Source organism: Cydia pomonella, chromosome 12 (assembly GCF_033807575.1).
Source record: "Cydia pomonella isolate Wapato2018A chromosome 12, ilCydPomo1, whole genome shotgun sequence".
NCBI classification, from domain to species: Eukaryota; Metazoa; Arthropoda; class Insecta; order Lepidoptera; family Tortricidae; genus Cydia; species Cydia pomonella.
Window position 1 is genome coordinate 19,574,477 of NC_084714.1, and position 20,072 is coordinate 19,594,548.

The 20,072-nt window shown below is 40.5% G+C and overlaps 2 protein-coding genes across 2 annotated transcripts; one reads left to right on the forward strand and one right to left on the reverse strand.

Moving 5' to 3' along the window:
• Nucleotides 1-8,821: 8,821 nt before the first annotated feature.
• On the reverse strand, nt 8,822-17,681 carry LOC133523801 (MAPK regulated corepressor interacting protein 2). Its single transcript, XM_061859534.1, has 3 exons — nt 17,498-17,681; nt 15,479-15,647; nt 8,822-14,595 (listed from the first exon to the last, which is right to left on the reverse strand). Exons 1-3 carry the CDS (start codon nt 17,515-17,517, stop codon nt 14,443-14,445), a joined length of 342 nt encoding a protein of 113 aa, XP_061715518.1. The 5' UTR covers nt 17,518-17,681; the 3' UTR covers nt 8,822-14,442.
• Nucleotides 17,682-18,503: 822 nt separating this feature from the next.
• LOC133523800 (TAR DNA-binding protein 43-like) lies at nt 18,504-19,745 on the forward strand. The gene has a single exon (XM_061859533.1). It carries the CDS (start codon nt 18,735-18,737, stop codon nt 19,638-19,640), a length of 906 nt encoding a protein of 301 aa, XP_061715517.1. The 5' UTR covers nt 18,504-18,734; the 3' UTR covers nt 19,641-19,745.
• The last annotated feature ends 327 nt before the right edge of the window (nt 19,746-20,072 follow it).

The following is a 20,072-nucleotide window of genomic DNA, read 5'->3' on the forward strand; positions in this document are numbered from 1 at the left end:
ATTTAAAAAGAAAAAAAAAAGTTTTCCAAAAAAATTACAGTTTTGTGACGCATTTTCAGATACATTTTGTATGGACCGTCAATAAACTCCCCCAAAATTTGTATGAAAAACTGCGGACAGTTTTTTTCTTTGTTTCAATCAATAGTCCAAAAGTTGTTACTTTTACGGAATAAGGTAAACGGTACACTTTTTTCTGACAACTCCCATCCACAGGAAAGTCGCATAACCTTAAGTCAAACTAAGTTTTCGATCCAAATAACCGAGTGTCCCATATATAACCACCAGCTAATCGACTAGGCCCGTCGAAATCAATTAATGTAAATCTTGCAGGCTCATTCTTTAGCCGAAATTTAATTAGGTGACGACATCGCGAACAGCTCGATTGGACGTGCTCTGGGCCAGTAAGTTGTACAAGATTAAATAAATGTCTGAAATCAATTTTACGAGCTGCGAAACTTGTTTGGGTATTTGTACTAGGTAAAGTAGGTAACCCAGCAGTATAGCTTAGCCGGTAGTGACCACGTAGTGACACCAGGAGGTCCCGGGTTCGAATCTTAATAAGGACATTTATTTGTGTTTATCAAAAATGTTTATTCCCGAGTTATGGATGTTTTCTGTGTGTCTCCTTCTTCTTCCTCGCGTTATCCCGCATTTTACCACGGCGCATGGGAGCCTGGGGTTAGCTTGACAACTAATCCCAAGATTTGGCGTAGGCACTAGTTTTTACGAAAGCGACTGCCATCTACCTTTCACCTTCCAACCCAGAGGGTAAACTAGGCCTTATTGGGGTTAGTCCGGTTTCCTCACGATATTTTCCTTCACCGAAAAGCGACTGGTAAATATCAAATGATATTTCGTACATAAGTTCCTAAAAACTCATTGGTACGAACCGGGATTTGAACTTTGAACCCGCGACCTCCGGATTGCAAGTCGCGCGTTCTTACCGCTAGGCCACCAGCGCTTTCGGCGTGTTTTCGCGATGTTTTCTGTGTGTATTTATATAAAATAATAATAATTCAGCCTATAGGCGTCCTACAGCTGGGCACAGGCCTCTCAAGCACGAGTGGGTTTGGGCTATAGTCCCCACGCTGGCCCAAGGCGGGTTGGGGACTTCATATACACCTTTAAATTTCTTCGCGGCAGGTTTCCTTACGATCTTTTCCTTCAATGAAACGCTAGTGGTAAATATCAAATGATATTCCGTACATAAATTCCGAAAAACTTATTGGTACGAGCCAGGATTTGAACCCGCGACCTCCGGATTGAAAATCGGCCGTCAGATCCACTCGGCTACCATCGCTATTTATATATAGTTACTACTATATGCAGACGGGATGATTAATTTGATTGGAAAAGAAATTGGCATCAATATATTTTGCGTCTACACAACTCTGATTTCATCAAACAATTTAATCAGATTGAAGAAAAATTGTCCCGTCTGGACTGACCTTAATAGTCCTCTATTGATACGCGGGCGCAATTCATCATTGCTTTTGACAGCTCATGACATTGCCTATCACTAAATACTTTTAAAATGTTGCCGGGACTTAGGATTTGATAATACATTCCCAGCATTTGAATTTCTCAGAATTCCTTACTTAGATTGTTTTAATGAATTTAAATACCTACAAGTTCTTACCTTGAAGCTTGAAATAATTAAGTGGGCTTTTGTTACATCTATTTCGCGGATACAGAACATTACCCTCTTTTTGGGAAAGTCTGGTAAAACACACATATTATGAGTAATATATCAAAAACGCCAAAAAAACAAAAGTTTCTTCATAATCTCCTTTGAGATGTTCTCCGAACTCATTAGGCGCTGTAACTTGTAACGCCAAGTGGTCGCTAACATAAATAAGTACAGCTGTGTTACTGTCTCTTGACGAACTCTTAGACTATGGAAACCAGTATAAAAGGACTTCCGAATTTAGCCGTAGATAGGGCTGCCATCTCGAATTTCGCCAAACCCGGACAACGATTCAAAAAAACCCGAACATTTGGCGTAAATCGCATTTTTTCCCCGGACGAGTCTGAAAATAATATTTTTTTAAAACAATAAGACCTTTAATTTTACATGTAGTTTTAATGTGCTTCGTTACATTTAATGTCAATTATAAGACATACAAACGATATCTAAATGAGAACTTATCTCAACCAGCGACGGTATTATGGTTCCATTTTTATCACTTGTCACTGTGCCCGTCACTTTCGCGCTTACATACTTGTTAGAACGTGACAGATATGGTGATAAATGATAAAGAGCCGACCATCTTAGCGCTACAGTAGGGCTAAGATGATCGGATTTTTATCATTTGTCACCATGCCTGTCACGTTCTAACAAGTATGTAAGCGCGAAAGTGACGGACATAGTGACAAGTGATAAAAGTGGAACCATGATGCCGCCGCAGCTGGGCTAAGATGGTTGGCTCTTTATCATTTGTCACCATGCCTTTCACGTTCTAACAAGTATGTAAGCGCGAAAGTGACGGACATAGTGACAAGTGATAAAAGTGGAACCATGATGCCGCCGCAGAACTTATCTTTATCGTGAGATACTTCTTCGAATTGGGCCGTCAGATTTTTTTGTCATTTCGTTTACGAAGGAAGTGCAGCGCGCGTTCAGTCCGCTTTCGCTAGATCGTAGAAAGGCCAAGATAAGTTAGCAGCGATTTTGAGAGCCCAAAAAGTGCAAGTGTTATTTTAAATGTCAAACTTCTATGAAATTATGACGTTTATTTAACACTTGCACCAGCTGGGCTAACAAAATCGCCGCCAAATTAGCTTGTCGTGACTATCAAAATTTCGGTTTACGATATGCGCGGATGCGGGATCGGAACCGGTTTTTTGGAAAAACTTTGAAATAAACATATATTTCGGTTTTTTTTATACTCGAAATATAGGACTCGGTTTTGTTTTTAGATAACGACATCGTATTATTAGATTGGCCAATTAGAAAGGGAATCATTAACAAAGAACGAAAAAATACCGTTTTCGTTCCCATACAAAAAATACCGGTTTCCGATCCCTGTTCTAAACAAAGCTATAGACCGTATCATTCACGAAGACGCGTGCCTTGACTTGTATTGTCATGTTGTTAAAGGTTAGATTTGACAAATCTGCGCGTCATCGTGGATGACACGAACTATATTGACCTATATTTCACCCGCCTAGGTAAGTACGTATTTCTACCAGGGATCGGAAACCGGTATTTTTTCTATGGGAACGAAAACGGTATTTTTTCGTTCTTTGTTAATTATTTCATTTCTAATTGGGAAATCTAATAATACGAAGTCGTTATCTAAAAACACAACCGAGTCCTATACTTGGAGTATAAAATAAACCGAAATATATGTTTATTTCAAAGTTTTTCCAAAAAACCGGTTCCGATCCCTGATTTCTACTGCTGTTTGTCTTTATATCATTTTCCTTGTAATTGTATAGTAATATTGTTTATTACTCAGAAGTTCCAAAGTCCCGGTAATCCTGGTTTGTGGCGTACAAGCGCGCTTCGTAATGGAACAAGATTGCTTTGAAGAGAGATATTTCACATATATGGCGATATGAATTTCGAGAGTACTCTGAGTTTGGTGTAAATAAAGCTCTGTCAAACTAGATTAATTATGTTTAACCGTCACCGCTAAGCCGGGGCAAATTAGAAGCAACTGTAAACTTTGTGGTAATGCAATAAGGTATATTTTGAATTGTCATTTAAAGAGTTGCGGACTGCGGTTAATTTCATGAACTACCTCGACTAGAAGTTCGCCCATAACTGGCTATGATGCATCTTGATTAACAAAATATGTTAAGTATAAAGAATAAAAAAGGCTGACATAAACTTAAGGGAAAGGGACAATAATAAAATTTGACTCGAAAGAAAAGTGACTAACCTTAAACCCTTGACCGCCAAAGACGTCCACCGACGCGCTACAGCCAAATACGAACCTTCGTGCATTCCGACAAGGTTCATGTTGCCGCGCCGCCATAGTTGGTAGGATCGTAAAAGATGTACCTACTATGTATACCGCTTGCGCCCGTGAGAGACAGAACATAAGCAATGCGACAAAATTAAAAACACGTTTTAACATTCCTGACAACATACCAAAAATAGCCTACGTAATTTGGTCAGGTTCATAAAAACGGTGGGCAAGATAAAACGTCTGTCTACATCACTTGGGACTTTTTAGAAGTAAGCAGAAAGGATAAGTGAGACTATGCCAAGGACAAACAATAATAACGCTTTCTCTGCTACTCCTACTGAAAGTTCCGTAAGAGCATCTCGTTCGGTCATCTCCCCCCATTTCATCTCTATATCCCAGCGCCCATCGTATGCGCGCCGCACACGAAAGGCGCTGGGAACGGCTACGAGCGCAGCGGTACGAAAACGTTAGCAGTGAATATCTCAAGACACGGAAACACGGAACTGCGCCATCTAGATATAAATAACCAACTTAACCAAACTTATAATAATATAATATATATAACCATACATATTCTTGGGATTAGTTGTCAAGCGGACCCCAGGCTCCCATGAACCGTGGCAAAATGCCGGATAACGCGAGGAAGAAGAAGACATTACTGTTAATTTTTGGAAGTGAGAGAGCAAGACCTACTTCAGAAGGCCTACCGTGAACCGCGTTCGACATGTTGCCTCTCTGTCGCACTTGTAAATTCGTCCGTAAGTGAGACAGGGAGGCAAACACGTCGAACGTGGTTCGCGGTAGGCCCTCAGATCTCGAAATTTACTCCTGAACTAAAAGAGCGAACTAGTCCCTTGACCGAGATCGGAGCGCTCTTTTTAAAAACCGAGCGGGCACAACTCTACAACTCTTATTCAGGATATCAGAATTCTCACTAATCTTGCTGCTTCTCACGGCGCCATCTAAAATGGGATCTATACAATACGGAATAGAATATACATGTGACTCCATTCTCTTAGAATATATGACAATAGATAGAGAGAATAGACTTAGAATATTGTGAAATACTGACTTACCATGTAATGATCATGTTACATTATGGTTAATAAATAAACTAAACTAAACAATAGCATGATTGTCCCAGGAAAAATCTTGATAGCGCGATTCAAGATTTTTACGACATGGAACAGCGACATCTAGCGTGGGATTTGTAAACTAAACAAAAATTTTCATGCACCCGGCCGCCCGTGGTCAATGTTTTTAGAAAAAAATCAATAGCGCGATTCCAGATTTTCACTACATCGAACAGTGACATCTAACGTTCAATTCGCATACTAAATAGAAACTTAGTCTGAAGCTGATTTTCCAAGTTGAAGTTTGTGTGTTTGAAATTACAGTGATCAGTAAATTTAAAACATTTTACACGTAACTGAAACAATTCAGTTAAGGTACACCTTTTATCAGATTTTTGCTGTCTTTACAAATATCAATATAATTACTGCGGACAAAAGTTTTACCATCAAATTTCCTACAAATTTGGTTATTTTATGTTCACTCTACAATCAAAGAGACAAAAAATAGACGTTCGTAATTTTTCATCATAACTCAACTTTTTAGTTTAGAATAAGTAAGCGTTGGCACCTGCTGACCAAATATATATAGTACAGTCAAATTAGGTTTTAACTTGTACATTTAAAATTACTAAACGGGACCTTTTGAAATATGTTAGGACACCTTCTGGGATAAGGCTCAAGAAAGTCCCAGGCCCTCCCTAGTGGGATAGCCGGGAAATCCTGGAAAAACTAGAATTTGAAGATAATTCCTGGAGCGTGCCTAAAATCGTTATAAATAGCGCATTTTATTTTTTCATTTGGTCACATTTTTTACATACACGACATCTGAAATTCTATATTTATTATCCAGTACATTCCAGTGTCAAAAAACCTGGAAAACCTAGAATTTTTCTGAAACTGGGAGGAAAAATCTAGGATTGATTTAAGCAATGGCAGGACTCCGATTTTTTAATATTAAACGACTTTCTATTTTTCTTAATGATGTTGATGTTAAATATTTTAAGTTCCAGGATTCCAGGGCACCTGGAATTTTCCTTGGAGCGAGCGTAAAATAGTTAAAAAATAAGCTACTTTGATTAATTCTTATGATTTTTTTGCGCTCTACGCAACCATTGCCTCTATACTACTCAGATTCAGGCCCATACTTATTGCAGTATAGGAATCCTGGAAATCCTTGTTTGTCATGTTCATTAACTTTTCATATTAAAAACCGCCAAGTCTAACAATGACACGGTTGAGAGGACTGTCGGAAGGTTCTGCTAAGACCATTGCAACCGCCTTACAGTAGAGTTGCTGATCAAACGTAACCTACGACAAAAGAGTAGAAGTATTTATTACAAAACATTGTTACTCTCATGGAGAATGAAGAAGTGAATATACACACCATAATGAAGGTCTGATTTTGCTTCACACATACGTTAGCTGCATAAGAGAGAGCGGTGAATATGGGCGGTGGGTTGGTTGGAGGGGTTGAGGTTAATGAAGGACATCGGAATCACAGCTGACACTTGATAGGGCTGAGATTGGTGAGCGATCACCATGTATCCACTCCAACCTGGATGAGGCGAAGCGCCACTCCACAGTCAAGACGCCCACAGGAAGTCAAGGGAACGTGCCAACTCTTGCGTGTTGCAGTCTATATCTACATTTGTCATATCCACAGCAAGTAGCTTAGAATATCCGTCGTGATCTGGGGTGATGTAATGTTGTATAAGGAAGATGGTTTGGTTCATTTTCTGCAGAAGTAACTCGGCTGCCAGAAGACGGTCGCGTTACAGGTTAGTCTGCATGTAAAGCAGACTTCGGCGTTGCGCACAAGATACCACCCATGCCAAGTGCCGTGGCCATCAAGGGTTCTTACATTATGGTCTGCATTATCAAAGACAGCTTTGGACATATGCACTTTGGTTGATAGTTGCGGGAGCGCTTTTAGCTACTGAATTCTCATACGTCTCTGCTTCATTGTACGAAGAACAAAAACCTAAATTGTGAAGCATGTCAATGAGTAGTTTAAAACCAAATAGTCTGTGCAAAGTTACGCCAAGTCCAAATAAGAGCTGAGAAAGAAAAGAGCGCGGCCGAAGAGCAGAAACTATCACTTGGCCAATGGCTACTGCCTTTGTCTATTTACCTGCATGCACTTTGTTGCTTTTAGTTTGCATGAGCTCCTCTAGAAATAATTGAAGAGAGTCGGGGACTAAGTCCCCTCCCCTTCTTGACATGTCTGAAGCAGATAGATAACAATAAGTGTCATATGGTTTAGAGAGTATGTCCTGACGAAGAAGGCGAGCTGCTGTCTGGATGACTCTCAGCCTCTCACTTTGAGTGTCCGCATTTCTGTTACTGTACCAGTTCTCACTTAAAATCTTATCAACAACGCCCGTGAAACATACAACATAAATTTGTCCCTGTCCTTAAGTGAACACAACTCCCTACCCGAACTTCTCTTTTAGTTTTCTCCTAAGATGATTTTTACTATAAGTATCGTGGGTAGGATCATACTCCTTCATTTTTAATATTAGCTCTGCAAGAGTATACTGGCAGTCATCATAATTCTCTTCAAGCCCTTGCTGTAATTTATCGAAAGCTGCACTTTTCATCTGCATCTTTTTTTGCCCTTTACACTAGATGCGCCTGGGAAGGAAGATCTAACACGCTTGAAATAATTGTAGCACTCCCTATGGTATCTACCCGCAGCTGCCACTAAGTCTGAAACCGTGCCTTACTTTGTGGTGACCTGCTCACCCCACTGGTCATTTCTTTTGACAGCATACTCACGAATGCTCCATATTATTTCTAAAGTCTCCACCTGGCAGAAAGGCATACGGTTTGGGTGTTGAACATCTATAAATCGATCGCAGAACAAGCAATGGAGCTCGAAGTCAAAGTCCGTGGCCGTTGAGCGAGGTACTTTCTGCACTTGTTCATACCCACACGCCTCTTCCTCCGCGACCCCTCAGTAGGTTTCTCTTGGCTTCACCAATCATCAATCCACGGTTACTGAGCCCCCCCGCCACGACAAGACGAGAACCTGTTCGAGAGGGAACGATTTTAAGCCCGCTCCTGAAATTTTCTTGAAATTCCAGTTTTTCCAGGATATCCCGGCTATCCCACTAGGGAAAGCCTGGGACTTTCGCGAGCGTCATCCTGGAAGGTGTCCGTACATATTCCAAAAAGTCCCGCTTATTAATTTTAAATGTACAAGTTTGGTCAAAATTTGATCTAATTTTACTGGGGAAATATATATATATATTAGTCAGCAAACGAGCAGCAGACGACCCGCCTGATGGGAAGCGGTCATCGTCGCCCATGGACATAAGCGACACCATAGGAGCCACTTAAGCGTTGCCGACCCTTGAGAACCCTAAATACCCGCTTCTTGAAGAATCCCATGTCGTAGCGCAAAGGAAATACCTCAGGAGGCGAGTCATTCCACATTCCGCACGTTCTAGGAAGAAACGAGCGAGATGCTCGCTTATTCTTGGTGTGCGTGCCATGTATCTAAGAAGTGAGGATGAGCTTTGCTCCTTTGGCGGGAGGTGCGATGCGAACGTAGAACGTAGTGATTATATGCTCTTTGGTGCGATGATAAAAACGTGACGATGGCAGCAATTCGAAATTCCCCATTGTACAGACGGTAGAACATGCAAAGAGAGCCAACGTCTCTCCGAAGACTAAGAGGTTCTAAGCCGTCAGTAAGTTCGGGATCGCCGACAAAAACAGCCAAGAGCATGTCGGGCCATGCTCAGTGTAGGGTTACGAGGTTAAGTAGTACGCCTAAATGCCTCTTGGCGTTCAGAAAGGATTAATTTCAAAATGAAAAGCTGGAAACGTAGTAAAAACATTTTATTCAAATCCATAATCTGGCAGCACTGTGTGACTTAAACCTATTTACAACATTCGAAGATTTCGAAGTCTAAGTACAGGCATGAATGGAATGTCAACGTTATTGTATATCATAATAATAATTCAGAAATTCATTATTCATTAATCTGCGTATAGTAAAAACACTTGCAATGGGTAGGTCAATAATGTTCTAGGGAATCTAAGGTCGTGAATCAAGTTTTTCTTGACAAACATTGGGACGCGACCTTAACACATTCACTGCTGAGCTACGGTCGTAGCCGATAACATGGTTTTCCCGGTATGTAGCGGAAATGCTTCGTGGAGGCAAAACGACAACGTCGTGATTAGCGCTGAATGGGTTAAGGAAGGTGCGCAATTCATTACATACTGTTAAATATAATGATTAAAAAACAATATGATTCTAACATCTGCCTATTTTTTTTAGTTAAATTTTCTAATTATGTTGTCTGTTTTTAAATAACAAGAATATCGAAAATTATGTCGAGTTATGAGGTTTTTGGGCACAAATATTAGCCGTATTCAACTCGTGAAAGTGACGAAGAACATATTGTGGTAGTGTATGCCTATACGTGGTTTTCCACATAAAAAGGCATCTTATGCCAACTGGATACGGTACCTTTTCATACGGACAGATAGTCAGACCAAGCTAACTCTGCAGCGATTTTTATGCGCACAGATTGCGCAAGTGTTATTTTGAGCGTCATAATTTCATTAAAGTTTGACGTTTAAACACTTGCACAGTCTGTGCTATCAAAATCGCTGCAGAGTTGGCATCGCTGGACTCTAGATTTATTGCTACTGATGTGCAATTTAAGATGCAAGTTATTCTGTTTGTCATATGGGGGTTTTCAGAAAAAAATGTACCCGTTTTGCCTTAATTATGCTTAGTTTTCTATACAAAATTTATTAGTCAGTTTTGTAACGCTCCTACAACTGCTATAGGGAGCGTGCATGAACTGTAGGAGGCAGCACAGGAGCCGTCAGATTTTTGGCGCGAGGCGTAAATGTGATGTTTATTGTTCCGATGTAGCCCAGAAGATGGCAGAACCTACTATGCACAAGAAAACACGTGACGTGTAAATGTACATGTGTATTGTTCCGATTCAGGCCACAAGATGGCAGACCCTCCAATACGCACGGTCCCTATACAGATAGTATACCTACTCAATTGTGACATTCTAATCTAGTCTATCTTATTTTGAATTTGACATATTTATTTATTATAATGTGTTCATTATTTAAAATTAATTATAATTTAATTATAAATTTTGATTTCATGGTTAATAATATTATTGTAAATTATTTATATTTATTTTTTGAAAACATTTGAATATACAAAAAGGAAGCAATAATGAACTACCTCGTTTACTAACAATGTTTTATGAAATCTAATGTTCTGAAAAAAAAAATGTTAGATTAAAAAAGGACAGGGTACACTTTTTTGTGAAAATGCCCTATATACAGTAAAGAAAGAACACTATCACATTGACCGCCTAATTGTTGTCCCGCCCATGATGCCGGCGGTCAATGACTGTTCGACTGGGACAGCAATATAATTAACTATACGCGTGCGAAAGAGACAGGACAGGTGGGTCAATGTACGAATTTCCTCTTGTTAAGCGTCCTTTCTTTACCAGATTAGCAATGTCACCTGTCACTATGTCAAGTCAAATAGGGCTGTAATTTGATGGTAGATGCACATGTAATCCTAGTTTTCACTACAAGCAGAGTCAAAATTAAAAAACACTAGCTGGTTCTATCGGTCACACTATTCACTTAAATATAAATAAAATTGAAATTCATGCTAAAATATTTACATAACCTTAAAAATACAGGTTCCCTACTTGTGATAAACTAATATTATTGCTTTTATTGTATATGTTTCATTATATATTTTGACATTGAACTTCATAAATTTCAGATGTAATAGTATCATAATATTAATTTCATTTAAATGCATTTTAAACTAAGGATAGCGTTAACCAAGCAAGGGAACTAAAAGGTAGGCGTATATCAAACAATGGTTGGTAAGAAATAAAATCTTGTTGCGTCTAAATTAGAAAATGATAGTCAATTATACGAACTTCTTCAAAATATGAATCATTTTATTCAAAGATGTACAGTCAAAAGATTTACCCCCTTATGCATAAACGCTTACTAAAGTTGACAAGCCGCTAATAATCGTTTGTCCCTTTCCGACGTATTGGTATTATAGAAAGGGACAAACGATTATTAGCGGCTAGTCAACTTTAGTAGACGTTTATGAATAAGGGGGTTAATTAGTGGCCCATTTCGTACCTTGTCACAGTGACAAACAACATGAAAGTCGCTAGAGACCTCATACTACGGAAGGTGGATAAAGGAAATAAATCTCCATGTACCAAAAAGTGTCATCAAAAAACCTTAAATAGGTGGCGCTACAATACCTAGAATACTTGAGAAAAAAAACAAATCATAGACAGCGCACTTCACTCCGTCAATAACGCCTAGGTTCTTAGCTACTCTAGCGCTACTGGAGAGATTTGGAACTATTATTTATAGCTGACAGCTGGACACTTTTGCAACAATTCTGCCTAAGGAGTTTCTGTTCCTTGCCTCTACCTTCCATAGTACCAAATGGGTCACAAATTAAATGATTGTACACTACTTTTTTTTTCAAATTTGGGTGATCAGTTTTTAGGATATTCCTACTCAGAATAACGAGCTTTTTTGATCATATACTTCCTTTTTTTAGTAGCAGCAAAAAGGTAAACAAACTTGACGTGTCTTTTTATTAAAAATTATTGATAAACGCTTTTTAACCTTTTGAACGCCACGCCTATCGTACGCGGTGCGTAATCGTGAACCTTGTCGGTACGCATGAAGGTTGATATTGGGCTGTAGCCGCGCACGTCATATGACGTCTTTGGCGGTCAAAGAGTAAAAAAGCGTTTATCAATAATATTACTTATGAAAGCGAAAGAACGTAAATAATCGTTGGTATATGATTTATAATTGTTACATATATGCTGGGACTTATGTTACAACAGTTCTTTAATAAAAACTAGACAACCCGCCCCGCCCCGACTTCGCACGGATTAACAAATTATACACCTAAACCTTCCTCAAGAATCACTATTGGGCGGGTCCACACAGAACGAGCATTCGCGCGAGGCAATTTCCTCGCGCACAAACCGACTAGTGTAGGCGTGCCTCGGCCGTGGCGGCGCGCTCAGGCGAGGATAACTGATATGAAACCCGTATGAAAATCCGTTCAGTAGTTTTGGAGTTTATCGCGAACATACAGCACACAAACTGACGCGTTTGTTTTATAAAGTCACACACACGTCTAGATCGCTTACCTTCTTTCTAATGTCAAACAACTAACTAATAGGAGAAAAAAAATACCTCAAAATTTCGATATTTTTTTTCGATATTTCCATTTTGTTACCGCTATACAAAGCAATTAAAAAATGGTAACTGAATTAAAATAAAACCTTGGGATTTTTTTTTCCTATTAGTACCTAAAGAACTCGTGATGCTTCTGAGCAGAAATAACATGTTCAAATAAAGTGTACATAAAGGGATGTTTTGACCACCGGTCTGGCAGGCTATAGTGGGTAGTGACCCTACCTTTATAAACAATGATCCCGTGTTCAAATGCTGGTGTGATGAGCACGGATATTTGTTTTGTCCTGACCCACAACACAAGCCTTATTAAACTTACTGTGGGACTTAATTTGTGTAATAATGTCCTATAATATTTATTTATGTATTTGCAGCCAGGTTACTTATGCAGTCTTGAGATTCAACGATTCAAATCAGCTGGATCTTCACCAAATCAAATCTAATTAAAATCTGAATATTTAGATATGAAAACAATCTTAATCTTCTTATATATAGATTTTCACACCATCAAATCCAAATTTGGATTGTTAGACATCAAACTGATTAAAATATTTTGAATTTAAAATAAGAACATGTCTTTGACAATATAACAAACGGCAACAAGACTTTATTCGTCACCGACCCACGTAACAACGACCACAGATGACGGAGTTATCATAGAAATGGTGAACCAATTTGATTCCTGAGCCATTCTGTACCTTGTCGCAGATATAGTACGAGTAAAATGAGATCAAATGTTAGTTTGACAAGTTAAATTAGTTGACTTAACTCGTACAGTCGCCGTCAGATATATCGGAACGGCCAAGTTGATGTCACAAATAAATGGCGTTGCACAACGCAATACATTGTGTAGCCTGGCGGAAGAAGGAAGCAGAGTACAATTTTAATTTTTATGTTTATAAATTGTACTGACTCCACCGTTGTAACCAAGGCTCGGAAACCGGTTACTTTTCCAAACCGTTATCCTTTACTTGGCGTAAAACTTTTTATTTCGGTTTCGTTCGAAACCGTTATTTTTAAACCGGTTTTAAGGAGAACATTTCCATAAAGTTCTTGTCAGATTAACTGATTTAGAACAATAAAAGCCGGTTTGTTTACGCGGCACACCACCGGGCCGGCCGGTCGTCTCGTCGCTCGTCTAATAAACCGGTTAATTTAGATTACATAGTTCACACGAAATTGTATTGTGCAGCGCCATCCAGTTCAGTTATAAGTTGACTACCACGAAATTTCGACATTGCAAGTCTATTGGTAACTCCGTTAACTGCGCGACTACTTAAACTAAGTAAAACCATGTGTTGCCTCAGTAGACAAATGCGATATTACAAGTCTGCTACCACATACAAATTAAGACAAAATGCACATTTCGCTACCCAGATGAAATACCGCACTTTTGCACATTTATTCATAAAAACCGCTGATAAATTGTATCTCTCTTTAACAAACGCAAATGTCAAAATGACGGACAAACGAATATCAAACGCTTGTTAAGACTTGACGGGCAATTATGATTTACGTCATTACTACTGACTCATTAGTATGTAAAAATCCTTCAGACGCTTTAGGTCCAAAATTGTTGCAATACTGATATTAGATTGCGCCATGATGGTTGAATTTCAGAACAGAGTTGCACTTGTCAAGATTGAAGGGACGTCGTTAAACATCATTGGTACGTCAACAAAGATATCTGAGACCGAGAAATTTCAGCGGTTTAACTAAATCCGATTTACGCCTAATGGATGTCATAAAATCTCGGTTGCCTCCGCTCAGAACAGCCATTATGCCCCGGTTGGAACTAGGAGCGGTGTTTGGAGCGATTGATGGCCTGTAGCAGGCTCGAAATTCGTCAAGATTAAATATTTTGGTACGGTTAAAAAGATATTTTAAACCGGATAACGTGCACCGCGTTTCAAATTTAGCGGTCTAATTAAAGACGAGTTACGCCGAAGAGCTGTTATAAAATATCGGTTGTGTTCATTCAGAACGGCCATTGTGCCCAAGTGGGAGCTAGGAGCGGTGTTTTGAGAGGTTGGTGGCCTGCAGCACTCGTCGAGATCGATGGGACGTCGTTAAATATTGTACGGTTACAATGATAGACCGAAAAACGTGCACCGCCTTTCAATTTGAGCGGTTTAACTAAAGACGCCTTAAATAAAATGTCGGTTATCTGCGCTCAGAGCCACGATGGGCGGCGGCAACTAGGAGCGGTGCTTGGAGCGGTTGATGGCCTGCAGCAGGCGGCGGCCCCACCACTCGTCGAGGTTGAAGGGGCGGAAGTTGGCGAGCTGCCGCGGCGGCGCCTCGCTGTAGTAGCGCGCCTCCTCGCCGCCGCGCTCCAGCTCCCGCGTCACCTGCAGCGGGAACACGGGGGTGACGAGATATGGAGCGGATTAGTTCTGTCGAGAGATACCCACGAGCTCCCGCCGACCAAAAGAGAAAGTGACCAGCTTATGTTCTTAACGACGAGTGTGACAAAGATGAATCATGAGATCGAAAATCGTTATCTGCCGTCCTTCGCTCTTGCACATTCGAACGATAGAAAATAAGATAACGATTTTCTATTTATCGATGTCGGGCCTCAGATTCATTCCTACTCCTAGGTAGTGAAATTAACTTGGAGATATTTTTTGCGCTCATAATGTCAGTAACGTAGCATAATTGGTTTTTTTAGAACCGTCATTTGTCGAGCGAAAGCGAAACAATCGTGCCACCATTTTGTATTGTCGGTAGTTAAAGTTCCAAATGAATAAAATTCTGTAAGTTTCTGTCTGGCTCACTGTGTACGCCATGTCAGTGTGTACCTTGTACCACGAGTCATATATAGTTGATGATGTCGACCTTCTGTGTGTAATTGTGTGAGGACGCCGACGGCCTGGCTCACTGTGTATGCCGTGTCGTGTCAGTGTGTACCTTGTTCCATGAGTCGTACCTGGGTGTCTATTATTTCCCATAAAGTTTTAAGTCATAATTTCTCAGAAACGCGTAACTTTTCAGGATTGCCATAAAACAAACCTAACCTAACCTATCTACATATATGATAACCTTACGAAAATCCTGAAAAATTAACGGTTTCAGAATTTAAGTAATGATAATCACTACAATGACTTTCAATAATTATGTCAAACAAAGGGCTCCAGTCGTACCTATATATAGTTGATGACGTCGTCGTCTTGTATATTGTTGTATGAGGGCGCTGGCAGGCTAGCTCACTGTGTACGTTGTGTCAGTGTATACCTTGTTCCACGAGTCATATATATAGTTGATGATGTCGTCCTGCTGTGTGTTGTTGTTGTGTGGGGGCGCCGGCGGGCTAAGTCTGGCGGAGTGCGAGTGCGAGTGCCCGTTGGAGTGCCGCTTGCCGAGGTGCGGGAGGCTGCGCGGGCCGCTGTTCACGTACGGGGCCCTGGAACATGCAACATAAAAACCTTAATTGATCGAGCATTAACAAAGGCCTCTGCTTCAGCTTGAGCAAAAATGCTTTAAAAATGTTTTATCAATAAATCAAAAAGTCAGAAAGAAATTTCTCATAAACTTGTCTGGGTGTCCGGCGATCTTTGTACGGGTGAATATTTTGCTCAGCGGCTAAGTCTGGCAATCCAACAGGAAAATTCAACAAGAATCCGGGGGACGATACCCCGGGCAGCTCTATTAGGTTTTATAGACGAAAACTGTTTAGACCTACATATACATATATTGTATCACACCCAGCAGAGAGTAACTATTTTCTTGAAATAAATAGGTTCTTGCAGTTGTTCAAAGCAGGGCTTGACAGAGAACTGTAGTAGGTGGTGATCACAATAGATTAGGAAAGGTAATACAGAAGCTTAATGCATGCAATGCAGCGCATGCTACATGCTACTAGCAGAGAACCTGACTGTCAGCACAAAATAAATAATAGTACTACCATACAGAAATGACACTTCCTACATAACCGAAGTTTGACAGTGATTCAGGGACGAATCATGCTGTGCCTTTCTATGTATGGCACTATCCCTTTTGGCTATTTATGGTTATCAAAATTCAAGCCATTATCTTATCTGTGGTTGTGCATGCAAAAGGATGTAATGTTGTGACAACTCTAATAATTGCTCGGAGCAATGCTGAGCCAAATAGAGCCGAGAATGACCAAAAGGAGGAGTGTCACCCCACTGCTGTCGGGTCACTGGCACTGAACGTGTTAAGAGCCTGAGGGCCTACCACCAACATAAAAAAAGAAAATCATTATCTGCCTCTCTACCTCTCTTAAATCTCTCTCTCTTAATTCAAGCAAGAGCTTTCTGTTTGCTTGAATATATTTTGAAATAACATATTTCGATGTTGGTAGTAGGTAGGCCCTCTGACTTAGATCCTAAGGAAGATTTGTGTAAACTTAATATTTTTTTTGGATAAAAGCTATTGCACAAATAACTACGCTTTCAGTATAAAAACAAAGCCTAATACAAAGTATAACTTTTGTATAAGAGCCGATTTGTATTAAAACACCACCAAGTTGTTTTAGCAAATCACTACTTAGGTACTTTTGAGACATATCTTATATATTTTAGGCCTTTAAACAAACAATTCTCGTATATATATTTATATATTTCGGGGATCTAGGGAATGGCTCTAGCAATTTTGATGAAATTTGCCAAATGGGGGTTTTCAGGGACGAAAATTCGATCTAGCTAGGTTTTATCATTGAGAAAACGCAGATTTTCGAGTTTTAGTATGTTATTTGAGCTTTTTGGTCTCCCAGTTATACAATGAAACAAATACCTGTTACTAAATTATTTTCAAATCATTTTAGATCTATGTTAGTGCAAATTCAACACTTAATTATTTTACTATAAACAAACCACTATTTTGTTTACATTGAAACACAAAGAAAGAAAATCTATAATATGTAATGTCAATTTTAACATGTGGCCACGCTTGCGTTGACGATTGTTGTTAACTTGTTATAATTATAACACAAAACTTTAGTAAAACGATAAGTAGACGCGCACGAAAGTATCTTACAAACTGACATTAACCAACAAGCACCATAACTGTGTAAATCTTAAGTGCACCGCACACAAGTACATCGCGAATACTCGCTCGATATCTAGATTTAGAAACTTACAGCGAGCCCGCAAAAATTCTGTATCACAATCATTTTAAAACCGATTGCAAGAACTTGTTTCAGAGACGTGCTATTGTTTACAAGTTTTACAACACATGCCACGATATGTGAAAGTAATGCAACAAACAAGCGAAAGGACAATGAAATCTTACCTCATATTATTCCTATCCATGTTTTCAAACAGTCACGCTGCTCTTCAAACTATCTAGGTAAAACTTAATCTAGTTAATTCTTGGAATTCTATAAATATATCATGAATATAGATAAATTAATAATAGATATATAAATTTACAAAGATAATAGAAATAGGACGCCACTAATCGCGTACGAATGAATGAATCTTATGAATCGAAACGAACGACACGACGCAAAACATATGTCAAAATATAGAAAGGTCCGAATTGAGGTTATTACTCTATGCTGCTGGTGCATAATCATTCACAGTAACGAAAGCGTTATTTCTTTAGTATAATCTATAATTTGGATTTCTTTTTGACAAAACAACATCCTTAGTGTGCACGCATTGTGTCCTATACATTATACTACTCTTTGACGCATTGGTTGAAAAATGTTGCGCCAAATGAATGCACATCGGCTATAACCGCGAAAATCGAAGTTCGTCAATTGCGGGCATTTTTCTCTGTCACTCTTATTACGTCTTAGTGAGAGTAAAAGAGAAAGATCCCCGCAATTTGCGATTTTCGGTTTTTGCGGTAGGCCCCCAGGGATTAGTGAATGGATGGTGAATGGTGAATTGGAGAGTTGTTAGACAAGCAAAATCATCAAAAAGGCTTCTACAAACCTTGCAAGAAATGGCATGCGATTATATATAATTGGTGGCTAAGAAAGAGCAAAATAATTCAATCGATCGATCAAATACCGCAATGTTTAACGAATCGCATGCTACTATCGGCGACATTTGTAGAGGCCATAACACATAAAGTAGCATTTACATGAGATTTACATCTTTAAATTACAGTCTTATTACAGTTGTTAATACACTCTGACAAGCCATATATATAGCCATATTATATCGCCTTGTTGCCCATTCTTTAGAATCTTCAAACATCTTTTTTACATCACGTTACATAACGAACGTTTTTAAAGATTTCTGAATGCAAACATTTGGGTGAAATTCCAATTTCCGAACGCAGCAGACAAATATTTTTGACATGAAACGTCACGTCATACGTCACGAAATAAGAATTATACGCGTAGTCAAAGTCGCGAAATTGCCTTTTCAAGAAGCCCGAGCTTCTCAAGCACCGGCAGGACCGGAACGGCATGTAAACATGTGGATCAGCTGTGGCTGGATCCGGACCGAGAGCGAGCGTGGCGTGTGAGCGAGGCCAGATAACGAGGCTCGGGGCGGAGCGGTCCAGCGACGTCATGTCGATCGAGTACGTGCTGGTCAGCGAGGGCGAGCAGGACGAGCCCATCGAGTTACCGACCGAGGAGGACGGCTCGCTCCTGCTCAGCACCGTAGCGGCGCAGTTCGCGGGCGCCAGCGGGCTCAAGTATCGCGACCGTGCCGCCGGCCGCCTGCGCGGTCTACGGCTCGTGGACCAGCGACTGTCGCCACCGCCGGGCGGCTGGGCCGCACACCGCTACTTCTGCGCCTTCCCGCGCCGCGCCAGCCCCGAGCCGCGCTCCGAACCCGAGGACCCGAGGCCGCGCTGCTCCGACCTCATCGTGCTGGGGTTGCCGTGGAAGACGGGCGAGGATGCGGTGCGTGAATACTTCACTGCGTTCGGAGAGTTGCTGATGGTGCAAGTGAAGCGCGACGCTGCCACGGGGCTCAGTAAGGGCTTTGGCTTTATCAAGTTTGCGGATTACGGCGCGCAACTGCGTGCGCTAGGCCGGCGGCACTTGATCGACGGACGCTGGTGTGACGTGCGCGTACCTAACAGTAAAGAGGGTGGTGGCGGCGCACCCCGCAAAGTGTTTGTGGGCCGATGCACAGAGGCACTATCTGCTGATGACCTGCGCGAGTACTTTGCTGCCTTCGGACAGGTGACAGATGTTTTTGTACCCAAACCGTTCCGTGCATTCAGCTTTGTAACTTTCCTGGACCCAGAGGTGGCGCAGTCACTGTGCGGACAGGACCACATTATCAAAGGTGTGTCGGTTAATATCAGTACAGCTTCACCAAAGCGCGAGCGCGGGCGAGGCGCCCTACTAGGCTGGAATGTGCTGCCGGAGCCGCGGGTTTACAATTGGGTGGGCGAGGCATGGCCTCCGCCACCCACACAAGCTCCCCCGCTTGACTCCAAGCCCTACCTCAAATATGAGTGACCACTGTATATACTTTGTGTCCAAGGACATGCTCTTCGTTGATTGCTGTCAGATTTTATATGAAAGAAATGTGTAAATAATATAATATAAATAGTATGAAGTTGCCCTCACTTGTTTTATTAAAGTTTGAAACCTCTTATCAGTGTTGGTCGAATGTTAATTAGAATTGAAAATGAACCATAAACCGTAATGGACGGTTACACTTTATGGTTCAACTCATTTTCAATATTTTTTAATTTAACGTTTGGCCAACACTGCCTCTTGTCCTCCATACTATTTTGTGTAACTTGTCATAGTTGAAACTAAAAAAATTAAGACATGTGTGTCAGTGGGGGTACCTAATGATTCTCCGACAATTAATTCGCAGATTAACGATTCGCAGACAACGAACGAGAATCATTAGGTACCCTAATTAAGGTGTTTGCTAGAGAG

Excerpts from the sequence above, each read along its gene's own strand:
- LOC133523801 (XM_061859534.1), bottom strand. The coding sequence starts at position 17,517 with ATGGATAGGAATAATATGAG. Across the intron at positions 15,648-17,497 it reads ATGGATAGGAATAATATGAG|GGCCCCGTACGTGAACAGCG; the intron begins GTAAGATTTCAT and ends TGCATGTTCCAG. Across the intron at positions 14,596-15,478 it reads TATATGACTCGTGGAACAAG|GTGACGCGGGAGCTGGAGCG; the intron begins GTATACACTGAC and ends TTCCCGCTGCAG.
- LOC133523800 (XM_061859533.1), top strand. The coding sequence starts at position 18,735 with ATGTCGATCGAGTACGTGCTGGTCAGCGAGGGCGAGCAGGACGAGCCC.